The 22,320-nt window shown below is 49.6% G+C and overlaps 1 protein-coding gene across 1 annotated transcript; it reads right to left on the bottom strand.

Annotated features, from left to right (window-relative positions):
• Positions 1-290: 290 nt before the first annotated feature.
• TGM4 (transglutaminase 4) lies at positions 291-17,571 on the bottom strand. Its single transcript, XM_013303163.3, has 15 exons — positions 17,442-17,571; positions 15,070-15,269; positions 9,672-9,851; positions 9,429-9,535; positions 8,968-9,097; positions 8,231-8,349; positions 6,671-6,778; positions 5,939-6,113; positions 5,295-5,433; positions 4,931-5,034; positions 4,397-4,648; positions 3,426-3,776; positions 1,590-1,759; positions 953-1,089; positions 291-432 (listed from the first exon to the last, which is right to left on the bottom strand). Exons 2-15 carry the CDS (start codon positions 15,083-15,085, stop codon positions 291-293), a joined length of 2,130 nt encoding a protein of 709 aa, XP_013158617.2. The 5' UTR covers positions 15,086-15,269; positions 17,442-17,571.
• Between the last annotated feature and the right edge of the window lie 4,749 nt (positions 17,572-22,320).

Below are 22,320 nucleotides of genomic sequence, written 5' to 3'. Positions count from 1 at the left end.
CTCTGATCCCTGGCCTGAGGTGGGAATGTCCCCTCGTGAGTTTAGAGCCGCCCCAACCTGGTGATATCATACAACCAAATCACACAGTCCATTTCAACAATTTTTATTGAATCACAATTAACTGCAGTCAACACAACGGTGTCCTTTAAGTCATTCTATTTCCCTTGGCCTAATGGGATTTTTCCTCTTCGAGAGTACTGTAGCAATCGAGGAGGCAAGAAGTGCCCAGGACAGCAGTGGTGCTACGTGTTTAGTAAGGCCGCTGTTTACGCCCCACCGAGGCACTGATCCTACTCGGTGATGGTGATGGCCCTCTCTGTAGAGATCCCTTTGATCTGGGTCGAGGTCAGCTTGGCTACTATTTTCTTCTCTCCTAGTCTTGTTGGAGTGCATATTATTTGAGACTTAATGATCCTACCAGGCTTTACATCCCTAAGGGCAAAGGAAACACAAATAGTCCTCGCATGAGTTACGGTTCTTTTTGCCACTTTCAAATCATTTCGCTTAAAGAAATAGCTGCTGCCTCTGTTTAGGGTGGGTGTTTCCCTTCTCCTGTGACCAAAGTGCAGCAAGTGGGGTTCGGCATGGTGGTGCCGGCCGGTGGTCCTGAGGACCTTCCCCAGACCTCCTGGTATTGCTGAAACACTGAATTTGGTTCTGAAGGAAGCAGCTGTGTTCACACTGGCTGGGCAGCACCTGGCATCGCAGCAAGGAGCGCAGGGAGAGTCCCTGTCGTGCCTGAATGCCCTGAGCATACAAACCTCTGCATAGGTCTTTCTGCTGCATGGACTGTGCCCAAATGTGGCACGGTTTCAAACAGCTTGCAAAGGGCCCCCTTACTCCAAATCCCCTAACTGCTTCTTCAAGAGAAATGAAAAAAAAAAAAAGAAAAAAAAAAAGAAACAAAGCAGAGTCCTGCCATGCTCATTTCATACCGGGCTCGTCTCCTTACCCCTCATCAAACGTTGCCATCTTAAACAGGCCCAGGCCCTCCACCAGCAGTTTGCAGTTGTCCAGGGCAGTATTCAGCTCGTTCTTGAAGATGAAGGCACAGGTGAACTCCTTGTTCAGTTTGGCTGTTTCTGGCATCTGGCAGAGGAAGAAAGACAGAAACAAACCCAAATATTGGGGATCAGAGGGGTAATAAAGATGCTGGAGCTGCTGCAGGTTTGCTCCTCACCACCAGCACGGTAGGGGACAAACCCCTCGTATCCTTTCCACCCTCCTGCAGCACTGTGTGCTCTGACACACTGCCTGTTTTCCCAGCTCTTCCCTCTGGTTTCTCAACTTGTTTTTCCTTCAGGAGACAGAGCTGCGGGATCAGAGATGGGCCCTGTACAAACTGTCCTATTCCATCCCCTTCCCGCCAGCAGCCCCTGCCTGCCCGTTTGAGATGGGCCACTCTTCATTTCATGGCTGCTTTCAACCTTCAAATAAAGGCTGAACAGCCAAATAAAATGCCAAGGACTGAGCATCCCAGGAGGCAGCTGTTCCGGAGATGCCACTGGGAATGCTAACACCACCACGGTGTTACAGTGAGCAGGGCTTTAACCCTTGTCCCTGAGGAGCCAGGCTGGCAGCTACCGCACCTGGACGGTGATGGGGGGGTACTCGAAGCTCATTGTCGTCTCCTTGGTGAGCTTGTCATCTGTCCCCTGGACCTCGGCAATGGCGGTGACGTGGATGAGTGCTTCATCTTCCACTGAGGCCAGTGTCTTCATGTATGCGTCGGCCATAATTTTCAGAGGGACCTGCATCTCTGCAGAAGAGAAAACGCAACTCGCTGCTTCATCTGTGCTACCTGGTAAGTCTCTTCTCCGAGATAACAAGCAACAGGAAGGAAAAGCAAAGCGAAATGGCCTCAAGTTGCACCAGAGGAGGTTTAGATCAGATACTAAGAAACATTTACTCACTGAAAGGGTGGTCAAGCGTTGGAACAGGCTGCGCAGGGAGGTGGTGGCATCACCATCCCTGGAGGTGTTTAGACCTGTAGACACGGTGCTTAGGGATATGGTTTAGTGGTGGACTTGGCAGTGCTGGGTTAACAGTTGGAATCAATGATAATAAAGGTCTTTTCCAACCTAAACAATTCTATGATTCATCACATGCCCAGGCATGTGGCAAAGTCAGCTCTGGTGGATGGTGTCCCAGGGTGCAGGATGAGATGTATTTGCAGAGACCACCCCGCTTTCAGCTAGACCCAGGGGTCCTTCAGGGCTGTGTCCCTGTGGGTGAAGCCCTGGCTGGGTGGGTGGTACCTGACACACGCAGCCCATGAGAAGGGTGGCTGAGCGCACAGCATCTCCCCACCAAGCTCAGGCTCACATCCAGCATCTCAGCAGCCCTCGTCCCTGGCTGCCCCAGCACTCGGGAGGAGGCAGAGGAGCGTGAGGTTGGGTACGTTTAAACCCACGTCCCCTGGGGTTTCTCTGAGGCACTGCTTGCTATAAAATTAGCAGCTTTCCTTTCACATCAGATTTTGTCTTTAATTGCCTGCACAGACTTCCAGCGGCTCGGAAAAGCCCTGGAGTCAGCAGCACTGGAGCCTGAACATTGCTTTAACTGCAAGGCTTCCTTGCTTCTGGGAATAAAGGAAAAAGAAAGCCTGCCCTTATCCCTAAATGTATGTAGCTACCTTTGTGTCCTACCCTGCTGCATTTTTACAGCCACAGTATATGTGTGAAAACACTCAGCAATCACCAGGAGCAAAGATTTTTTTTGCAGGAGTGTCTCACACTTGGGATGAGCAAGTGCTATTAATTATTCATCACTCCTTAGTCTCTTGTTTAGCAGATTTCAGTCACATTGCCAGGGATCAGACATGCAACCCAGGTTGCTCAACAGGTTGCTCAAAGATGTGCAACAAACAGCGAACAGCTCTTGGGGTCAGCCAGGCAGGCAGCCGCAAGGCTGAAACCTGCTTGGGTGAAGAATTCAGAAAATGACGCTCACAGCATCACCACCAGCTGATCACCATTAGAGTGGCAAGCACAAGAATGGAAAAAAGCTGACGTTTCCAGCCACCTAAATCCTGTGAGGGATCTGACCCACGCAAGTGCACCCAAAGCCTGTGGTGGCCTCCCTGATGCTTAGGCAGTGAGGATGGGAGGGAGATGCTCCAGCACACCTTGCTCACACCATACAAATGTCTGTCTGCCCACACCGCTGCATTGCTGACCACCTCGCTGAAGCTGCAGCGGGGCCAGGGCCTTCACGCTTTGCTCCCTGCTGTGGTGGGATCCCAGCCTATAGCTGAGGTCCCAGATGCAGTAACAGGAGAGGCAGGCGGGGCAGGCAGTTTCTGCTCCTTGTGCCATACGGTGCCATGCACTGACCTATAGCGGAGTCATTATGAACCAGCTTGGGTGACCCCCCGAGCGCCACCGTGAATAGCCCACAGCACGCAGCAAGCTTTCCGTGCCTACCAGATTTGCCTTCAAGCTTGACGGTCTCCTTGATATGTCCAAGTTTAGCCTGAACTTTCCCAGTATAGGACTGCAGCTGGCAGGAGCTGGTAAGATTGATGGTCCAGCTCCCAGGAGTAGAGGTCTTCACGGTGACAGCCAGTTCAAGGGGATTGCCAGGATACAAAGCCTCTTTATGGATTATCTCAAGCTGGATCCCAGTCTTGGAGACTGCCTCCTGCAGGACCTCAGGCCTGGAGTCCGTGCTGTTAGCCATGCGCATAGGTGAACCAAAGCGCGCGCGAGGTGTCATTCCTGAAGGCTGTATGAAGGAGGTAGCTCTCTGCATGGCCTGCCTTTCCTCTTTGGAGCCTAGATGAAGAAAAAAGATGGGTGACAGCTGTGATCTCAGTCTCATCACCCAGAGCCACCTTCGCCGTATTTATGCTTCTGCTTCTGAGCAGAGAGGCTGTCAGGACACTTCCAGCCCCTGCTGAGGAGACCCTCTTGGTTTATGTTACCACCAGATCTAACTGCACAGTTTGGACTGGAAGAATTTCCTGAAGGAGACACTTTTGGAGGATGGATGATCTTAAATTCTCCCACTCCTCACTGGGAAGAGTTTTAACAGTCTAGCACAACACGGCTTGACCTGAGAACCGTGGGGAGGGAATGTGGGGGTTTTTGTGTTTCAAATTTGGTCTGGGGAACAGAAAGACAAAAACGATGAAGAAATGAAGCAATGGTGAGCCTGACCACTAGGTTGGTCACTCAGCCCATTCCTTTCACTGCCTGCAAGCTTGCTTGCATCTGTCCCTAAGGAGCAGCCCATAGGTGTCACTGCGGGCGTGAAGACGCCCGGGAGCAGCGCTGCCTCCCGGCCTTACACCGGGTTGGCCCCTGCATCTGCTGGAGAAAACACCCGTTGTGGGGTGATCTACACGGCCACGGGTCTCCTCTTTGGTACTGCTTTAGAGGATGGGGGCAGTCACCTTCAGGGAACTTGTACTGCGCCGTTATGTCTTCCCGCGTGTTCTGCCCCACGGCTTTTGTGCTGATGTTCAAGCCGATGCACTGGGTCTCCACGCCCATCTTGGTGTACTTCTCCTTGCCATTCACCTTCCTGACAACCCAGTAGACTTTGTCAGCATTCACTTCCGCAAACACAAACTTGCTGTCGAAGGGCAAATACACATCCCCTTCTCGGATAGCCTTCAGCGGGCATGGACCACACTGGAATATACCTAGAAAGCATATTCAACATAATTTGCTTTTTCAAATATGAGCAGAGCCTCCAATTTTTGTTCCACCCTCAGACCCACCCAAGCAGGAATCCTGGTCTTGGCAGTTGACTCTTAGTAGTAAATCTGGGCTGAAATGTCAGGAGCGAGACCTCCGGCATTAGGATGTCACTGCCCAAGTGACATGGGGAACGCATGCTTTGCTGACTGGGGACCATGGTTTCCATACAAAATGTCCCTGCCTCCCTCGGGAGTTGCAGAAGAGCCTTTCTAGGCAAACCCTACCTTGACTTTTCTCCTGAGGGGTTGAATCAATTGCTTGCCAGCCATCAAACCCCATTGGCAGGTCTGGCCTCTTCATCCAGACGTCATTCCACACGTGGAAGTTCCTGTGTTCGTTTGGGTTGGAAAGAAAAGGAGTGAGCTGTTACAGCCAGAGGAGTTGTGATCTCCTCCCTTAACCCTTAAGTAAGGGCAGGTTTAGTGAGGATTTGCATGTAACACTGTGAAACCCCAGGCTTTCTCTCCCTCTCCTGGGTAGCAAACCCAAAGCAGGAGGGAAATTCTCAAAGGAGTTACTGGGGCTGGGAAATGCAGTGCTGCAGGGTGGTGCTGGGGGTTAGAAAGCATTGGTCCCCTTTGGCAGTACCAGACAGAGTCGAAGGATTTATTCTCTAGCTTTTCTCCGAGTTCATTCAGGTAAACGTCAACTCTCAGGTTCTCCTCTGTATCATGTGCTGAGTTGAAGTTACTCACACAGCGGGACGGAATTCCCAAGCAACGCATGACTGCAGCGCAGACAGACAAAACACAGGGTCACAAAATCACTCACCTCTGGGGATCACCTCATCCGACCCCTCTGCCCGCCCGAGGTCCTCCAGAGCAGGCGCCTGGGACCATGTCCAGACAGCTTTTGAATATCTCCAAGGATGGAGACTGTACAACCCCTCTGGGCAACCTGTGCCACTGCTCGGTCACCCTCACAGTGAAAAAAACTTTTTTCCCATGCTCAGACAGAACCTCTTGTGTTTCAGCTTGTGCCCGTAACCTTTGGTCCTGTCACGGGGAATCACTGGGAAGAGCCTGGCTGTTTGCCCCACTCCCTCCTGTCAGCTGTTTATACACACGGATAAGACCCCCTGAGCGTTCCCTTCTCCAGGCTGAGCTGTCCCAGCTCCCTCAGCCTCTCCTTAGGTGACAAACCCTGCCACATCTGACGTTCAGAGGCATGGTAATTTGCCTTATTAGCATAGTAATTAGAACAGCAAAGAAGGGAGATGCTTCACTGTTTACCTGTAGTGAGGACTCCTGAAAAGACCCAACATTGTCCGTAACAGACTGGCTTCTTCGTTCTGTAATAGTCCTGCAGAATTGAGACGCTCCCAATCCAATCCATAGGGGAGGTCCCGTGGCTGTAATTCCCTGACCAGTTCCCCAGCAGGACACCGCTGTCATCATTGGCGTTAACCTGTGGCCACACACATGCAAAGGAGAAAAACACAGGGGTGAGGCTGAATAAGGCTTAAAGCCCAAGGTCTCTGCCCACCCTGTGGCTCCCCAGGTGCTCCACAGCCCTGTGGCACCCAGCGAGGCCACCGGTGCCGGCTGGGGGCTCCCCTGGTTGGAAACCCTCCACCTGGATATCTTGAGGGAGGTGGCACGGCTGCTCGGGGGCAGCCAAAATGCACTCTGCATCCTGTATCTTAAACCCCAGGGCTCCAAGAAGGGTCCCCACCGCAGAGAGCACTTGCCCCCCAGAACGCAACCCTTGTGCTGGCCCTGCCAGCACAGCTGCTGAGGAAGCACAGCCACTGGGGCAGCTGCAGGCTTTGGAGATGGGGAAATGCTGTATCTCACTTGCCTCTTCCCTCCACCCAAAATGCCTCTGGCTCTTTCCTTGTGTTTTCCCGAAGGAACCCATTTCAGATGCATCCTGAAATGGTGTTCAAGGCGCCAGGGAAAGAAGAGCAAGTAAGAAGGAGGAGGGAAAGCTGGAGGTGCAAAGCAGTTCTCAGAGAGGCATACCAAAGCAGACATGGCTCTGGACACAAGCACAGGATCCCTTCTGTAGCTCAGCTTGAGTTTGCTTTTGTCCAGCAGATACATGCAGGCATCCAAGATGAAGTCCTCAAACTGTTTTGGAGAGGAAGTGGAGACTTTTTTATACGCCAGTCTAAACCAGAATCTGCTCAATCACTACAAAGTCTGTCTAAGTACATGGAGGAAACTGACTAGTTCTAACTTCTGAACTTCCTTTATGATAATGAATTTCAAGCCTATGGGGCTTCCCAAAACTGTTCTCTCCAAAGAGAGGCTTAAATGAAACCCCAGCTTGGAAGACAAAAGCCTGTCCCATGTGTCTTGTAGACACAGTTGGAACCTGACCCAGCGATCTCTACTCCTGGTGCATAGTCCTAAGTTGCCAACATCATCTCCTCTACAGCCCTGCAAATTGTTCACAAGTCTAATGAAAACTTAAGAGCACTACAGATATCCAGCCTATTGACATAGCTACAAAATGAACCCCAGGGGAAAAAGAGTACATAAATGCAGATTATTACAGCAAAAGACTCCTAATTAGCAATTGCTGATAAAGCTCCCTGAAGTCCAGTATACAGAGATGTTGAACATCCGATTCAATGAAGCTTGGCAGAATATCAATATCAATTCTCACTGCTCAACAGCAGAATAAATGTAAGGGTAGGAACAGCTCTATGGACAATGCCCTCTAGCTCCTTCGGGGAGACGGCATCAGCGTGAACACTATTTCTGGGCCATCTGCATTCTGCAGCTTGAAATCACAGACTTATAAAACAAAACGAACGAAACAAAAAAAAAAAAAAAAAGAAAAGAAAAAAAAAGGAAAAAAACCCCAGGTTCCAACAATTTTGGTGTGGAAGTCTGTCTGGGTAGGGTGTAGGATGCTCCACTTGGGTGCCCGTGTGCTTTCTATGGAGTGTAAATAAACCTGGCCTGGCATCCATCTCTTATCTCTAGCCCGAGCGAGTTTGCTGTGCCACGCCACTGGAGTTATCCGGGAGGCAGCATCGAGGAGCACCCTTCCTGAGAAGAAGGGCTGATTGTGTCCTGCACCCAACAGTTCACCTCGTAATCGGTGAAGGCACCACTTGAACAACGACAACCTCTGCCGGTGCTTTTCCCCTATTTTTTCCCAATCATGATGCAACAGGTAAACAATCAGACTTTTTTCCCCATCAGCCCTCTCCACGGCTCATGAGCTGTGGTTACCAACAGCTACTGTGTTGCATGAGAGTGGAGAGGACTCCTTAGGGGAATTTTTTCAACCAGAAATGCTCTGTCCCCAGTTTCCATGCCCTTTGCCAGGGGTCTCATGGCCCGACTATAAACCTGCCGTTAAAACCCGTTCTCCAGCTGTGGCTGCGGAAAACACTCAAGCACACAGATTACTCTAAGCAGTGAGCCCTCCCAGTGAAGTGGTGGGATTATTCAAGCGCTTTGAGCCGCTCACAGTTTTGAACTGTTTATAGGTCTGATTCATTGAAATGAATACCTAAGGGAGAAAGAGCAAATAAGGGTAATGCCAACAAGACAACTGTGTTTTACCTGCCCAAAATTCCAGGGTCTACCGTATATGTTGTATGCAGAGCCGACATAGATGTAGCCTGTATCGTTGAGCACATATTCCTTTCTCTGCGCCTCATCAGCCAGGAAGACGACATCATCTGGAGCAAAAAAACCCCTCTCAGATGTTAGGTCATTTGCACACACACTATATGAAGTTTTCCTTGGAAAGCTAAACTTGGGGAGCTGGTGGGCTGTAACATTCACATCAAATGACGACCATGCAGCACTCGCATTTTGGAAGAATTTCCTGCAAGACTAACCTTTCCTTTACTCCTGTGGGTCTATCACTACATGACCACTGTTTTATTTTAGCAAAATGCTTCTTTCTGAGCAAACACTTCAGTGGACTAGACAGACAACAGAGAGAGCTGCGGTGCTGATGCCAACCAACAACACACGGGGGTTTTGTCTGGTTATTTTTTTACCTGGATTTAAAGTCAACTCAGTCCTCTCAGTTAACCTTTATGGTGGCACAGGGAAACAGAGAGGGGTGGCACAGAGATGCCCCTGAACCTGGCACTGGGGACCCCCCAGTGAGGAGCTGGCTCATTGCTACTGCCCAGCTTCCCACAGGCTCTGTGAGGATGCTGCTGAGACGTTTTATGGGGAAAAAGCAATGTATGTGGGAAAGCGAGGAGGAAAAATGTGAGGAAAAGCCCCCCCAGGGACAATCCCTAGCAGCAGTAATTATCACCGCCAGTTGCGGGACCACTCACCTTTGCACCAGGGATTGAATAAAAGGTAGATAGCACTGTTCTCAGGCTCGTAAATGCTAGTCCCAGCCTTCACGTTCAGGATGTATTTTCCCACCAGGGCCTTGGGCGAGCTGGTGATAGACAGCAGGCACTGGGGAGGCGACAAGGAGAGATGGCACAATGGACCCTCCACCACGGCCACAGGCACGGCAGAAGCACTGCTCCACGCGACTGACCGACACGAGTGCCGAACGTGGTGGCCGTGGGGGGCCTTGCAGGGAGGGAGGAGAAGGCGGCGGCAGCATGGGGCACATCCTGCATGCGCAGGGCAGGAACAATGAATGAAACAGGGCAAGGCTTCTGCCCGCCTAAGATTACAGGGCTACAGGAAAGCAGGACAGGGGTATGAGGATTTGCTCTGTAGCTCCCGATGGGCTTGGCATTACTGCCCTCCATGCAGGAGCACCGCCCACGCGCTCTACCTCTTTGCCACTGCTCCTGATGATGGAGATTCGCCACTCGTTGGGATCCTGCTCCCACTTCGGGTTCAGTGACATCAGGGTCCCCCTGACTTTCATTGGCTTTTCGCCTAGAAACAAACCCAGCACAAGATGCAGGAGGGCTGCACGAGTCTGCAGTGACTGCGGTGCCACAGGGACGGGCAGCCAGAGGCAGCTGGGGCTCTCCCGCTGTGTCCGATGGCCGCAGAGGGGGGACCTGCTTACCAAAGCCAAAACGCACGGAGAGCTTGTCGGTTGTCCTGGGTGCCCTGTTGAAGCTGACCTGCAGCTGGAAGGCCTGCCCCCGTCGCACCACCAGGTTCTTGATGTTGTACGCATCCGTGTGGTGCAGGCAGGAGTTCTGGCTCTTGAGAAAGTCAATCCCAGTGACTGCCAGACTGGTCTCTGCAAAGCCATTAGCAGAAACGGAGAAAGAAAAGAAAAAGAGAGAGATTGATGGTAAATTGCTCAGTAAATACAGTTTTCCTCTTAATGGAATCCTGTGAATTATCAAAACATCTAAGTGTCCAGTGATCTAGCACAAGGAATCACCACAGGATTGAGGATCACCACAGCTAATGAATGGTGCAATGGTTTATGTAGATATATAAAACGTAAAGTATCGTATAGTAGCATATTGTATTGTATCATATAACAACATTATATTACATTATAAATAATAATATATACTACTACATAGAATATATAACATATAATATATAATGTAGTATCATATCATATACAAATACTCAGCATATGTACAAAGAGATAGAGAGTCATGTTGCTGGGATGGGTTGCAGAGGCCGGCAGCAACCCGCCCCGAGCAGGGATGAGCGCCTGCCTTGCCCTCCGACTGCTTGGTCCCGGGCAGCTGCAGCGTGCCTCCGCCTCCCTCCCTCGCAGCTCAGGGAGTCTTGAGGGATGTTTGGCCTCTGAGGTGGCCCTGGGTGACAGGGAACAAGCGGCCTGGGGGAGCTGGAAGCGATGTAAGGCTTTCTGCCCCTGCCGCAGCCAGGCACCCAGCCAGCCCCCCAGCACCCCTGCGTGCATGCCCTTGGGGCTGCTTCCACAGCAGCCAAAAGGCTGCAAAAGGGATCTCACCGGCCTGGCAGTCCGTGTCTGCTGGGCTATCCTTGCACGCTGCCAGCTGGCCAGCTGCCGTGAGCCAGCTCCACAGCCCACCGTGGGCCAGGAAGATGGCACAACTCCACGTTTTGTTGTAATAGCGAAAGTCTCGCTTCCCCCTCTCAAGTGCAGTGGGGACAGTGCATCTGTATTCCATGACTGCAGCTGCTGCGAGGCAGCCGCGCTCCCCCCAACATCACACATAGGAGCCCGCCAAAGGTCCTGACCGCCTCAGCATCCCTGTGGGCAATGCCTATGGTCCTGCCGTGTCCCTGAGCCCTCTCCTCCTTGTCCCCGTCTGCTCAGCTGCTTTGCTGTGGCACCTTGTTAAAGCCAAAGCTACAAGAGCAACTCCTGTTTGCCGCACGTCTGGGCCACACCAAACGCATGGAGCATCAGCTCCTTGAGTATTACAAATGGTTCTTTGTTACTGCTGGTATTAAAACAAGTAGTAGTAGTAGTAGTAGTACAGACAGGTGATGGAAGCACTGCTTGCCAAGGTACACTCAGACATCGTGCTCCCAGGCAGCTCCCAGCTAGCAGAGGGCAGCTTAGAAATTCAACCTCACTGTTGGGACTTTTATCTCAGTGTATTCCCCTCTGGTCAAACCTTATATTAGCATTGAACACCTTCTTTGTGATTTTCAAATAATAATTAACAGTAGCTTTAATTGCTCCTTACAAAACATAGCTCGTGCAGTCAAGCCGGGAATAAATCGAATATGCCAAAACTTGGCTCCCCTCAGGTGCCGAGTCCCCCAGTCCCTCTGGGCTGCCAAGGGCCTGGGAAATGGGGCTCTTCAGGACACTGAACCTCATTCTTCATATTTCCCCTTCAAAGATTAGTCCCCAAAAATATCACGATAATCACTGACCAACCTCTTACAGAAGTCTGCATACATAAACCTGTGCAAGGTTTTGTTGATGTATCTTTTTTGCCAAGGACTTGGTTTCTCCTACAACCCAAGTAACCAAAGGAAGGGCTGGGGCTGGGAGCCAGCTGTGTTGCTGAGATGCTGCCTGTTCAGGGGAATGCTAAATGGGGGGGGGGGGGGGGGGGGGGAAGAGCACTATAAAGTATAGTATAATATCATATTGTGTCATACAATAAAGACTATAATAAATTTACTATGACATGACATGACATATGATATGTTATAACATGACATAACATGATATAAAAGAAACACTCAGAGGCCAAGCATCCCTCAGCCTCCCTGGGTGGTACAGCAGGCAGGCAGGGACATGTGGCAGCAGCCCCGGGCTGCCTCGGAGGGCAAGGCAGGCGCTTGTCCCTGCTCCGGGCGGGCTGCTGCAGCACGCTCACCGTGGAGCGATGCCTCCCTCCATGCCCGCTGGTGCTGCTGCCGTTTGACCTCAGCAGGGTTTTGGACTCCAGCGGGAGTCCCTGCAGGTGCCTCGCTCCCATTCATTCCCAAGACAGCAGCTGATTTGGTAGGACATGGCATTTAAAGCCGCTGTCTCCTAGGCTGCTCTCTGCTCCTGCAACTCCGGATGGGAGCAGGGCTCGGAAGAGCCTCAGCACCTCCGTGCGCAGCGGCTCACAGCTCGGGGCTGTGGCACAGGAGTGGAGCTCTGAGAGGTGCAACCCGGTGATACACCTGAGCAAAGGGAAAGCCCTCAGCTTTCCATGAAGACGGGGATCTGGGGGTCACTACGTCAGGCTTTGGCAGGCTGCCCAGGTGTGACAGGGAGAGCTGGAGCATGCCAGAACGCGGCTGAGCTATACTCCTTTGGAAGGGTTCGACCTGTCTTGTACCTGCCCACTAAATATCCTTGAAGGATAAATTCTATATGAACAGTAGGGAGTAACAATACCTCAAAAGCACTTGCCTCATGAGTGATTCAGACGAAGACATGGGAGAGGCAGGAAATGTAAAACGGCTTATGGTAACAGAAATCGGCCAGTCAAAGGCATAATGGCTGAGGGGATTAATTCACCAAAGGTCTTGACAGACTCACATGGCACCAGGCAACCACGCTAACCGGCGTATCAACAAAAGCCTAACATCAAAGAGGCTGAAATCTGCTGGCAGCTGCTGTAGCATGAGAGGTGCCACAGGCAGGGCCAGATCCAGGGATGGTTGAAATCACCTGCACCCAGCAGCGACTACAGCCTTGAGTAAACTGAACTGACACCCCTGGATCCCCACCAGGTTACTATATCTGTGTATTTCTTCTTAGTAACTATATTTATCTTAATGATAAAATTTATATCTTTTAAAAGATAATACATATTATAAAATATATAATCAATATATATTTATAACTTTATGTCTTTATCATAATTATTAAATATAGCCATATTTATCTTACTTACATAACAAAAACCGTACAGGAAATAGAACTGACCATCGTTATCTTTTGTTAACTGATTTCATTTTTGAGTGCTTTTTGTTTGCTTGCTGCCTGCCAGATACCAACCTCAGGCTGATGTTTTGCACAATGGGGTGTGTGTGCAAAAATTTCAGCTAATATTGTTTAATCCTCTTGAAAAGGATGAAGGGCAAGCCTGTCTTCCTTAGCACTAACAAATTTCCAGTCTCCAAAGCTGCTCAACCTTATTGCTTATGGAAACCCTGGAGCTGGGCTGAGAAGGTACCAGAAAACAGCCCTGATGATGGGAAAGGGCTATGGAGGGATGTGGAAGTTGAACGCATAGGATGGCTCAGGGAAAAGGGCCCTGGGGAATCCATCCTTCCAGCATTTCCTAACTTCGGGACTGCATTTCCATCCTGTGTTTCTGGTCATCACTGATGTTGAGGATGCACAGAGAAAAGCCACTAAAAACAGCTGCCTTGGAAAGTGTCCTGACATTGCAGAGCTTGGTGCCAAAGACCTGTCCACACACAGCACTGCCTACCGATTGCCCTGCACTTATCCCTGTGCAAACAGTCCCGTGATACCCTGTGATAGAGCCGGCACGGTATCCTGAGCCAAGAAATGCCACGGAGCAAGCTGGCTCCATGCAAGATGGCTTTCCCATCACTGCATTCAAAGGGACTTGGCCGCAGCCTGCCACCCCCATCCCTGGGCAGCCCCTGCGTGCCGCTGGCTTCCTGCTCTGCCTCCTGCCTGGGGCACTGGGTTGGGTGCCTGGGTGCCCTGTGCCCGGCTGCCTGCAAGCACTCTGCTTTGCCGACACGGGAATTAACAATTTATAGCAGAGCTGAGCACGCCAAGAACACACCCACTGAGGGACAGAGGCTCAAGCTGCAAGGGGCAGCCCTAGCTGTGCTCGCTTCTGGAGCAGGCCAGAAGCAAACCCAAACACTGAACGCTGCCAGACTTCTATTTTAGAAGAAATTTTAAAGAAGTATTTTTATTTTTATCTCCTAGTGCTATGTTTTATTTCCTGTAGAGCTCCTTCCTGCACTAACCCACCAGCCCCATCGCATTGCTGTCCCCCTGGGGAGGTGTTCAGAGCTCTGAGAGCACAGCGATCACCTGGAACAAAAATAGGGACATGAGGACTTTGCATTGGTAAGGATCTGGGGCCTTTTTTCCATGAGGTTGAGGTGATAGGCTTTAAAAAATATATTAATATGGAGCAGAGTTTTTATAGCATGCCTGGCTTCAGTGGTAATAAGGGCTGCTCAGAAGGACAGGAGGGAAGTGGGATGAGAACTGTAGTTTTGCAAGAGAAAGCTAAATTTGGACTCCTGCATTTACTTCCCATCCTTGCCCAACCTCCAGGCACTCTCTCACATCCCAGAGACGTCTCATCCACACCCAGAATACGGCAGTGTGAAATGGAGGGGCTTGAAGCAGTGTCAGGACACCCTTCCTCTCCCGATAGCTGCGGAGACCTGCTCCTGGCCCTGCTGCAGGCACCAGCCAGCCCACAGGCAGCTGCTGCAGCCTGGGGGCTTGGGGCACCCTGGGCCTGGGCTGGCCCCAGGAGCACAGCCAGCGGTGGTGGTTCAGCAGCTGCTACAGGAGAGACTTGGGTACCTTTCTAAGTAGCGCAGCATCTTCTGACAACAGGGCAGGCAGGACGGCCAAAGGACAGAGCTCAAGTCCAAATAAGTCCCCTTTTCAGTTAACTTCAAAACTTCCGTCAGATGGTACCAGCCATCACTAAAAAGCAATAACCTGCTCAACTTAGTAGACTGAAAGAAAAAGAGTTCCTTTCACCTTAACGTGGAATAAGTTTTAAAGAGCTGCGTTTATTTCCCATTATCACCAATAGAACCTGATGTCTACAGTCTGATGAAAAGTGATGAAAAGTGATGAAAAGTGAGTCGCATTTTTCAGTTGCTTTACCGATCTGTCAAAACCAGAACTTGCACAGCCAGAGCAAACCTATTGCCCCTGAGCAGCAGTGGCATCGAAACCCCTTTCTCCGAGGTGTCACCTATGGCAGTCAGAAGGGTGAGAACCCCCCCACCTCTGCCAGAGCTGCCATCCTCCCTGCGAGAGACCTGCCAAACCGCACATCTAACACAGGTTATCGTGCCGAGTGTTAAAAACTCACCAGCGTTACCGCTCATGGCTCTTGTCAGCGTTTCGACCCGAGGTGCCTGCAGTGCCAGCAGCTTCCAAGCTCCTGAGTAGCCTCTGCCACTCGCTTCTGAGTGTGGCGAAGGAACACGGGCTGCCCTTTTTATCAGTGCCGGGCTCTGAGGTGTCAGCAGGTCCACTGCCAAAGGGGTGGTGTTTAGAGAAAGGAAGTTCCTGTGGCAAAAAAAAAAAAAACCCACACAAATGACTACAACTCCCTCTGCACATAGTCAGACCCTGAAAAACAGCGAAACTTAAATCCTGACTTACATGGAAGGTGGACTTACACAATCAGATGACAAGTGGACAGACCCTACACTGACAAACAGTAAAATCACGGGCTAGATGAGTAACAAGAATGCACCTATGCCCTGACACCCAGGTTACTGGGACTGCAACTCGAGGGCCAACTTTACAAGGCAGCCCACAAACATTTAGTCTTTAGGAAAACAGACCTCCTCATTAGGTCTTGTCTCTTTGAAGTTAATGAGATTTTTGTCATCATGTTTGGGACAGAAGCATTTGAAGCTGTGGGCCAAAATCCAGTGTTTACACTTACGGGTTGGAAAGCCCAAGGATTCTAGCACTGGTCCCCTCCCCATGGCATCAGGCAGATGTCAAGGGAGATAGCCCGGCAGGTGGGAAACGGGAGAAATGTCCAGGAGGATCAAGAAAAGTAGTGGATTAGGAGCTGTCTGCCAGATGCTTTTTGCTGACAGCTGTACCAAAGGCGTCTGCCCAGGAGGTGGCTGGACCCCATGTGCCTCCCCATGCTGGTCCTCAGGGTGACCAAAGATGGGGAGATGAGTCTATTCCATGGAGGGGAAAGCTGGCCACACACAGGCCAACAGCGACATGGGAACAGTGGCCAGAAAGAGATACAAACATGTTCCCCCATACCCAGAAGTGAAGTGGCAGCTCAGCCATGGGAGCAGCCTCAGGCCTCAATGCCTCCCTTCGTGGCAGCAGCCCAGGGTCCAGCAAGGCAGGATTCAGTTTGCAAGGCGGGCACACCTAAACGTAGGATCTCCCTAAACAAGATCTCCCTGTGGAAGCCTTCAAAGGCACTGACTTCTCTCCATCAGCTCAGGTAGCTAGGTATTTACTTCAGGAGGACTGTTTCATTTGGTGCTGAAATGTCAGCGTAAGCTAGGTGCTGAGTTGGCAGATCCCTCCCTTTGAGCATGTCACTACTCGCTAGCAGGTGTATGTTGGGTGTCCTTAGTTGAGAGCATCACTAGTGCATCACAGGGCACCGAGGGTTCAGTACACATCTACAATCTTGTGGGACATCTGTAGGAACAGCCAAACCGCCAGCGTTCTTAGACAGAGCATCACTCACCATTCAGCATCAGACAATGTGCTGGCAATTACCTATTTCACTACTGAAAAAACCCCACTGTAACCCCAATTTACCTTTCAGCATTGCTTTTACACTGCATGTCTTTCCTCCCAAAGGGTGAAAGACGTTTTTCTTTAGAAACAGCATGGGATGAAGTAAAGTATATGTGGAATGTCAGTACAACAACATAATCAATAACAGATACAATCTGAACGTTTATGATGTATATTACTGGTTTCCACTTAATTGCAGGAACAGAGCAATCCACTTCATCTGAAATCACTGACAGTAGCCTTCTAATCCAGTCCCAACCTGTTATCAGCATATATATCATTCCATGCTTGGTTGGAGGCAGATTAAATTGTGTTGACACAGCAGTTCTACAGGAAAATTTACAGATTTTCACAAACAGGAACGGGTTCATGTCAGTAACACTTCGTTCCTGAAAAAATTTTGTTAGGTGCGTGCCAGATGGTCAGTGGTGGAAGCAGGGCATGTAGTCACCAGGAACACTCACATTTCCAGTCCTATAGGGTTTCGCAAAAGGCTGATTTCAACTGCATGCACGTTCTGACCCTCACTTTGAACATCAGAATTCAAGGAAGGATTGTAGAAGTTGAATGGGTGTGGGTTCTGCTCTGCCATGAACCTTCTCCACCTTGGAAGGTGGTTGACCTTTTGACTGTTACAGGAATTTTTTGTTTATTACAGCAGACAGCATCTAGCTTTCAGTTCTTTCACTTTGTGCATCTACTGGTTTTCCCTGCTCCCATGATTTTTTTCTATGCACTGGTAGTACCTCGATTCAACGGCACTAAACTTGGCATGTGATACAACACTCTTACATTAACTTTCTCCCCTGGCTCATACAAGTTTTTCCTGCTGGGAGAGGACATCGAACCTTTGTATTTGTAATACCGCCTGAGACTGCTCTTCTCAGTAAGGTCTGAGAAAAGAGATTTCAACTTCAACTGCAGGAACATTTTTCAAAGGCATAGTTTTACCTCGTTTCATGTTGTCAGCAGGTGATTTCCGTCCTTCCTACAGGCAAATCTCCCTTTGTCTTTGCTGGCCAGAGTGGCTGGCTGTGGTTCAGCAGCATGACTTCTTTTCCTCCTCCTTGGTGAAGGTATGAAAAATACCAGCCCTTTTGATTTTTTTTCCCCAAACAGTCACAACACTTAACACAACAGTTAATCACTTCAATCTATCTCATAAAATTATACTCTTCTAATTAACAGAAACAGGAGATGACATTGTGGATGCCCCATCCCTGGCAGCGTTCAAGGCCAGGCTGGATGGGGCTTTGAGCAACCTGGGCTAGTGGAAGGTATCCCTGACCATAGCAGGGGGTTGGAACTAGATGATCTTTAAGGTCCCTTCCAACCCAAACCGTTCTATGGTTCTATAATTCTATGATATATTTTTCACAGGCCGTTTCCAGCCTATTACCAGTAACTTCAGCAACTCACTTCCCAGCTTGCAAAACCAGATACCAGAGGCTATCAGCCTTATCTGCATGTATCTGCTATAAGGAAAGTCACCTTACTAACTGTCATAAGCAGGTAATAAAATGCAAATGAACACCATCATCTTTCTCCAGTGGCTGCTCCTGTTTACAAGCTTGCCCTTTGTTCAGGTTTTGTTTATTTTGTGTATCAAAAATGAAAAAACAAGTCTAGACATCTAAACCATGACCACAGATACCAATACCAAGTAGGAAAGACATGAAGTGCAACCCAGTCCTTAGTTTTACATCATTTACTTGCCACACCATGTCTAGTTATGGAGAAGTTGCCTTTTATAATAGCAGTGTATGGTTCTACATTTGTTATAACCATCTAAGGCTTCAAGTTACTTCTGTTTGTTCTATGTCCAATCAGAGTAACACTCAAAGCACAGATCAAAAGCACCAAAGGTTTCCTTTTTGGTACTCTGGAAAGATGAACTTATCCTCCCGGCCACCCTGAGGAGTTGCTCTGAGGTATGGGGGTGAGCGGTGCATCCGCCAAGGTACACGCTACATACAGCCCGTGTCTGGGTCCTGAGGGGCACCACGGCAAGGAGGTCCCTTCCACTGACCACAGCAGGACTGCTCCTGCATGTACCATCTAGTACAAGTGGAGTCCTTTGCGAATCACAGCGTAGGAAATGAAAAGTGATGAGAAGTCTTGGGGGAATAAAAAGAAAAACAACTGCAGACAGATCAGCCAGGGATTCGGTCCGTGTCTTTTGAGCTGGACCTTATTTGGGGTGCTATGTTGGTGTCTCCCCGCCCATCACTTCATTAAGCTTATATCCCAGTCATTAGGAATTTCCTAGTAGTGAGACACATCTCGTCCACGTAATGATCCTGACACGCCAGTGCTGCTCTTACTCTGAAAGGAGTGTTGATCTGATCACTTCTCACTCACTGCACCAACCATGGGCCATGACAGTGGCCTGTCAGCCATGCCCTGAGGGCATCCCATGTTCCCAGGAGGCAGCTTCTCTCCTGGTCTTACATGAACCAACTTGTGACAGGCAATTGGACATCAGGGGTTGATGCAAAATGGCCAAGCCCAGATTTTAACTGATTCCAAGTCATCTGACCCCAGCTACCTGGTAATGAGTTTCCCAGAGTCAAATACCAGAGACGTGATTGATGTTATAAAATGTCTACGGTAGTTCATTGTTTCCTTCTCACTGAACCTTGAAAGAGGGTTTTTGGACCTAAGTTAAGGATGTAGGTGACCAGCTTTGGGCATTTACCTCCAGAAGAAATGAAAACCACATCACTCTGTGCCCAACCCAGCACCACCCAGGGGTCTGCTCCTGAAAAAAGCAGAGAGAGAAAACAGAGGCCAAAACTGCACATACACCAAATGTAGGCTTATAGCTACTCAAGCAAAAAGTTCTCGTGTAGCACTCTCACTGCCCTGTGTCCTGGTTTCGGCTGGGGTAGAATTGATTTGCTTCTTAGTATCTGCGTTGTACATTTAGCATGAGTGTAACACTGGTAACACACGGATGATGCCGTTGTGGCTGAGCAGTGTCCCTAAGTCAAGGACTTCGCAGTTTCCCAAGCCCTGCCAGCGCCGGGAAGGAGCATGGCCAGGACAGCTGACCCGAACTAGCCAAAGGGATATTCCATACCATAGAACGTCATGCTCAGTATATAAACTGGTGCGTGTGTGTGCTGGCTGGGGGCTGCTGATCACTTCTGGGCATTGGGCAGCGGGTGGTGGGCAATTGTTTTTGTGCATCACTTGATTTTTTTCCCCTCTCTTTCCCTCTCCTCTTCATTATTATTGTTGTTATTAATTTTTTAAAAACTTTATTTCAATTATTAAACTATTCTTATTTGAACCTACGGGGTTTACTTTTTTCTGGTTTTTACCTTTTTCTGATTCTCCTCCCCATCCTGCACCAGGCTGCATGTGTGAGCGAGCGGCTGCATGGCACTTGCTGGCTGGTGTTAAATCTGAAAGAGAAGTCCTGTGGTCATCATAGGAAATTGAGGGTTTAGGCCAGGCCATCTTGGAAAAAATACAGAGCTGCTTTAACAAGCCAAAATGCTGCAACATTAAAATACCTTTCCTGGGTATTTTTCAAGATCCTGTTACGCTTCCCTGGCTGAGATGCAAGAGACAAAATCAGTCCAGATATAGGAATCAACACGTGTGGAAGCTGAGCTTGGGATTTCAGTGCTATGACTGCTTGACCCTCAACTCTGGTTCAACTGTTGCACCAGAAATGCTGAAATTAGCAAGCTCCAGTGCCGAGATGATTTTTATGTTGAACTAAAATGACTCAAGATAAAATGACTCAAGATAAAATGACTTCTCAGCAAAACAATACTTCAGAATTTTGTGCAACGAAAGAGTATCTCCATCCTGCCACTTCTTCCTCACAGAAGCTTCTTTTTTTTAATTATTATTTTTTTCCTTTAAATTACCACCTTTTTGAACCCAAGGAATCCACCAGCCTCTGCTGCATCCTGCAGGCAGCAGAGCATTCAGCTGTGCTGAATGACACACTGTAGGATGAGGAAGATCCTCTGGCTTTGAAGCTACTGCTAGCTTCCCTTGTGCCCCGTCCTTGTGGTGGAGGAGAGACAGTCAACGGCTACCCCAGCTTACTTTCTCCACGCAACTCGTGGTCTTCTCAGCCCCTGTTACAAACCACCACCGCCTCTTTCCTACACCGAACAGCCCTAGCTTGCTAACTTGCTCCTCGCACCTTCGTCCCACCCCATCAAGAGACTCGAGATGGGGAGAAGGACCCCTCCACCCTCTGAAGCGTGGTCCTGCAGCCCACAGTGTGTGCTTGGAAAGGGTGCAACAGGGTGGGTGCAGTTACTCCAGGGCTGTACTCACCCTACTGCCATTGACCCAGGAACTAGCTTCGAGTGTGCATGTGTGACCACACTGGCTGATTGCAGTGTGGACATATCTCCACAGACTACACCTAAAGCAAACAGTATGAAAAGGTACGAGGAAAAATAAAGCAAAAGAGGACTGCAAAAAATAAATGGCATGAGCAAGGAAATCAATAGCACAAATATTGAATCAGGGATGAAATAGTCTATCCATATATTAAAACCAGCTTCAGAGAACAAGGAAAATAATGACAGAATACTTTCCTACCTACAGGATATGTGTTTGTTTGCGCATGTCCAAGTGAAAAAATAAATTTGCACACCAGTGTCTTCAAATAACATTTCTTTTCTGCAGGGGTGGTGTAACAGTTTCTCCCATCTGACTGTGTGGGTGTCTATATACATACAGATGTACAGTCTACAGACTATAGGTCTGGTTATGCCATGCTGCATTCCTGCCAGCCAGCACCGTGACTGAAATTGCTACGTGGTGGGAAGGGAGAACCTTCCTAGACAAGGAGGATTTGCAGGTTCCTGGGGAATCAGCTCCTACGCTGAATGGGAGTAGATCTAAAACATGCTGGGTGCAAAGTCTTTGGGCCCACCCCTGGATATCTGGATGTCGTGTGTGGTGGTCTCCCTGGTATTGTGGGACTGACTGAGGGCAGGGATCTGTGCCTATTTGTCCTGAAAAGCAACCAGACCAGCATACTCAACCCCTCTTTGCAGCATCCAGGCCATTGTCCTTCACAGCAGCACAAGATGCTCTCACCCGGGCAGCTGGAGCAGGTCCATGCCAACCAGGGTTCCTTAGAAAGCCTTTTCATGCGGCACTGGTTCCAGGCAGGGCCATACCCCTGTGAGTTGCCTAACCCTGCAATGTCCTGACATGAACGAGTTATTCAGAATACTTCTCCGAATGAGGAAACAGTCACTTGGCAGCAGATGCAGCATTTGTAATGCCTCATCCTTCCCTGGGGCACTTCTCATTTCTCCCTACGTGTGGCCTTAACTCACTGAAAGCAATTAGGTTTGAAGTCCCAGTTGATGTTTAGACCGTGCAGACACACTGAGAGCATGTCACAGTGCCAAGCAGTTGTTTGACTCTTATCTGTCTCTGCAAAACCAGAGAGGTTCTGCTTCGCCAGGGGAGGAGGGGAGCTGCCCACATGGCTGAGGCCAGCCCCAGCTCCCACAGGTGGGATGAAACCACAGCTCCTAGTGACCTCTGAACAAAGCCAGACTGAGCAACGAATTCAAAATGTACGTGAATCTTTGAAAAAGTGGTGGTACCACCTGCCATGCCTCACTTGCTACCACTCTTTCCAACCCTTCCACTTACTTCCGTTGTTGTGGCTTTATCCCCGGGGGTGCCGCGGAGCCTCTGTGCCGTGCAAGACCTGTGCAGGGTTGAGCAGGGTGTGCATCATCTCCCTCCAGCAAAATGTGTCGGAAGCCTGACCCAGGAGCTCCCCAAGCATTAAACCAGCACCAGCAATTCCTCTGGACTCCAAGGGCTGTAG

Source organism: Falco peregrinus, chromosome 5 (assembly GCF_023634155.1).
Source record: "Falco peregrinus isolate bFalPer1 chromosome 5, bFalPer1.pri, whole genome shotgun sequence".
Lineage (NCBI taxonomy): Eukaryota > Metazoa > Chordata > Aves > Falconiformes > Falconidae > Falco > Falco peregrinus.
This window is presented reverse-complemented; position numbering and strand designations above follow the sequence as displayed.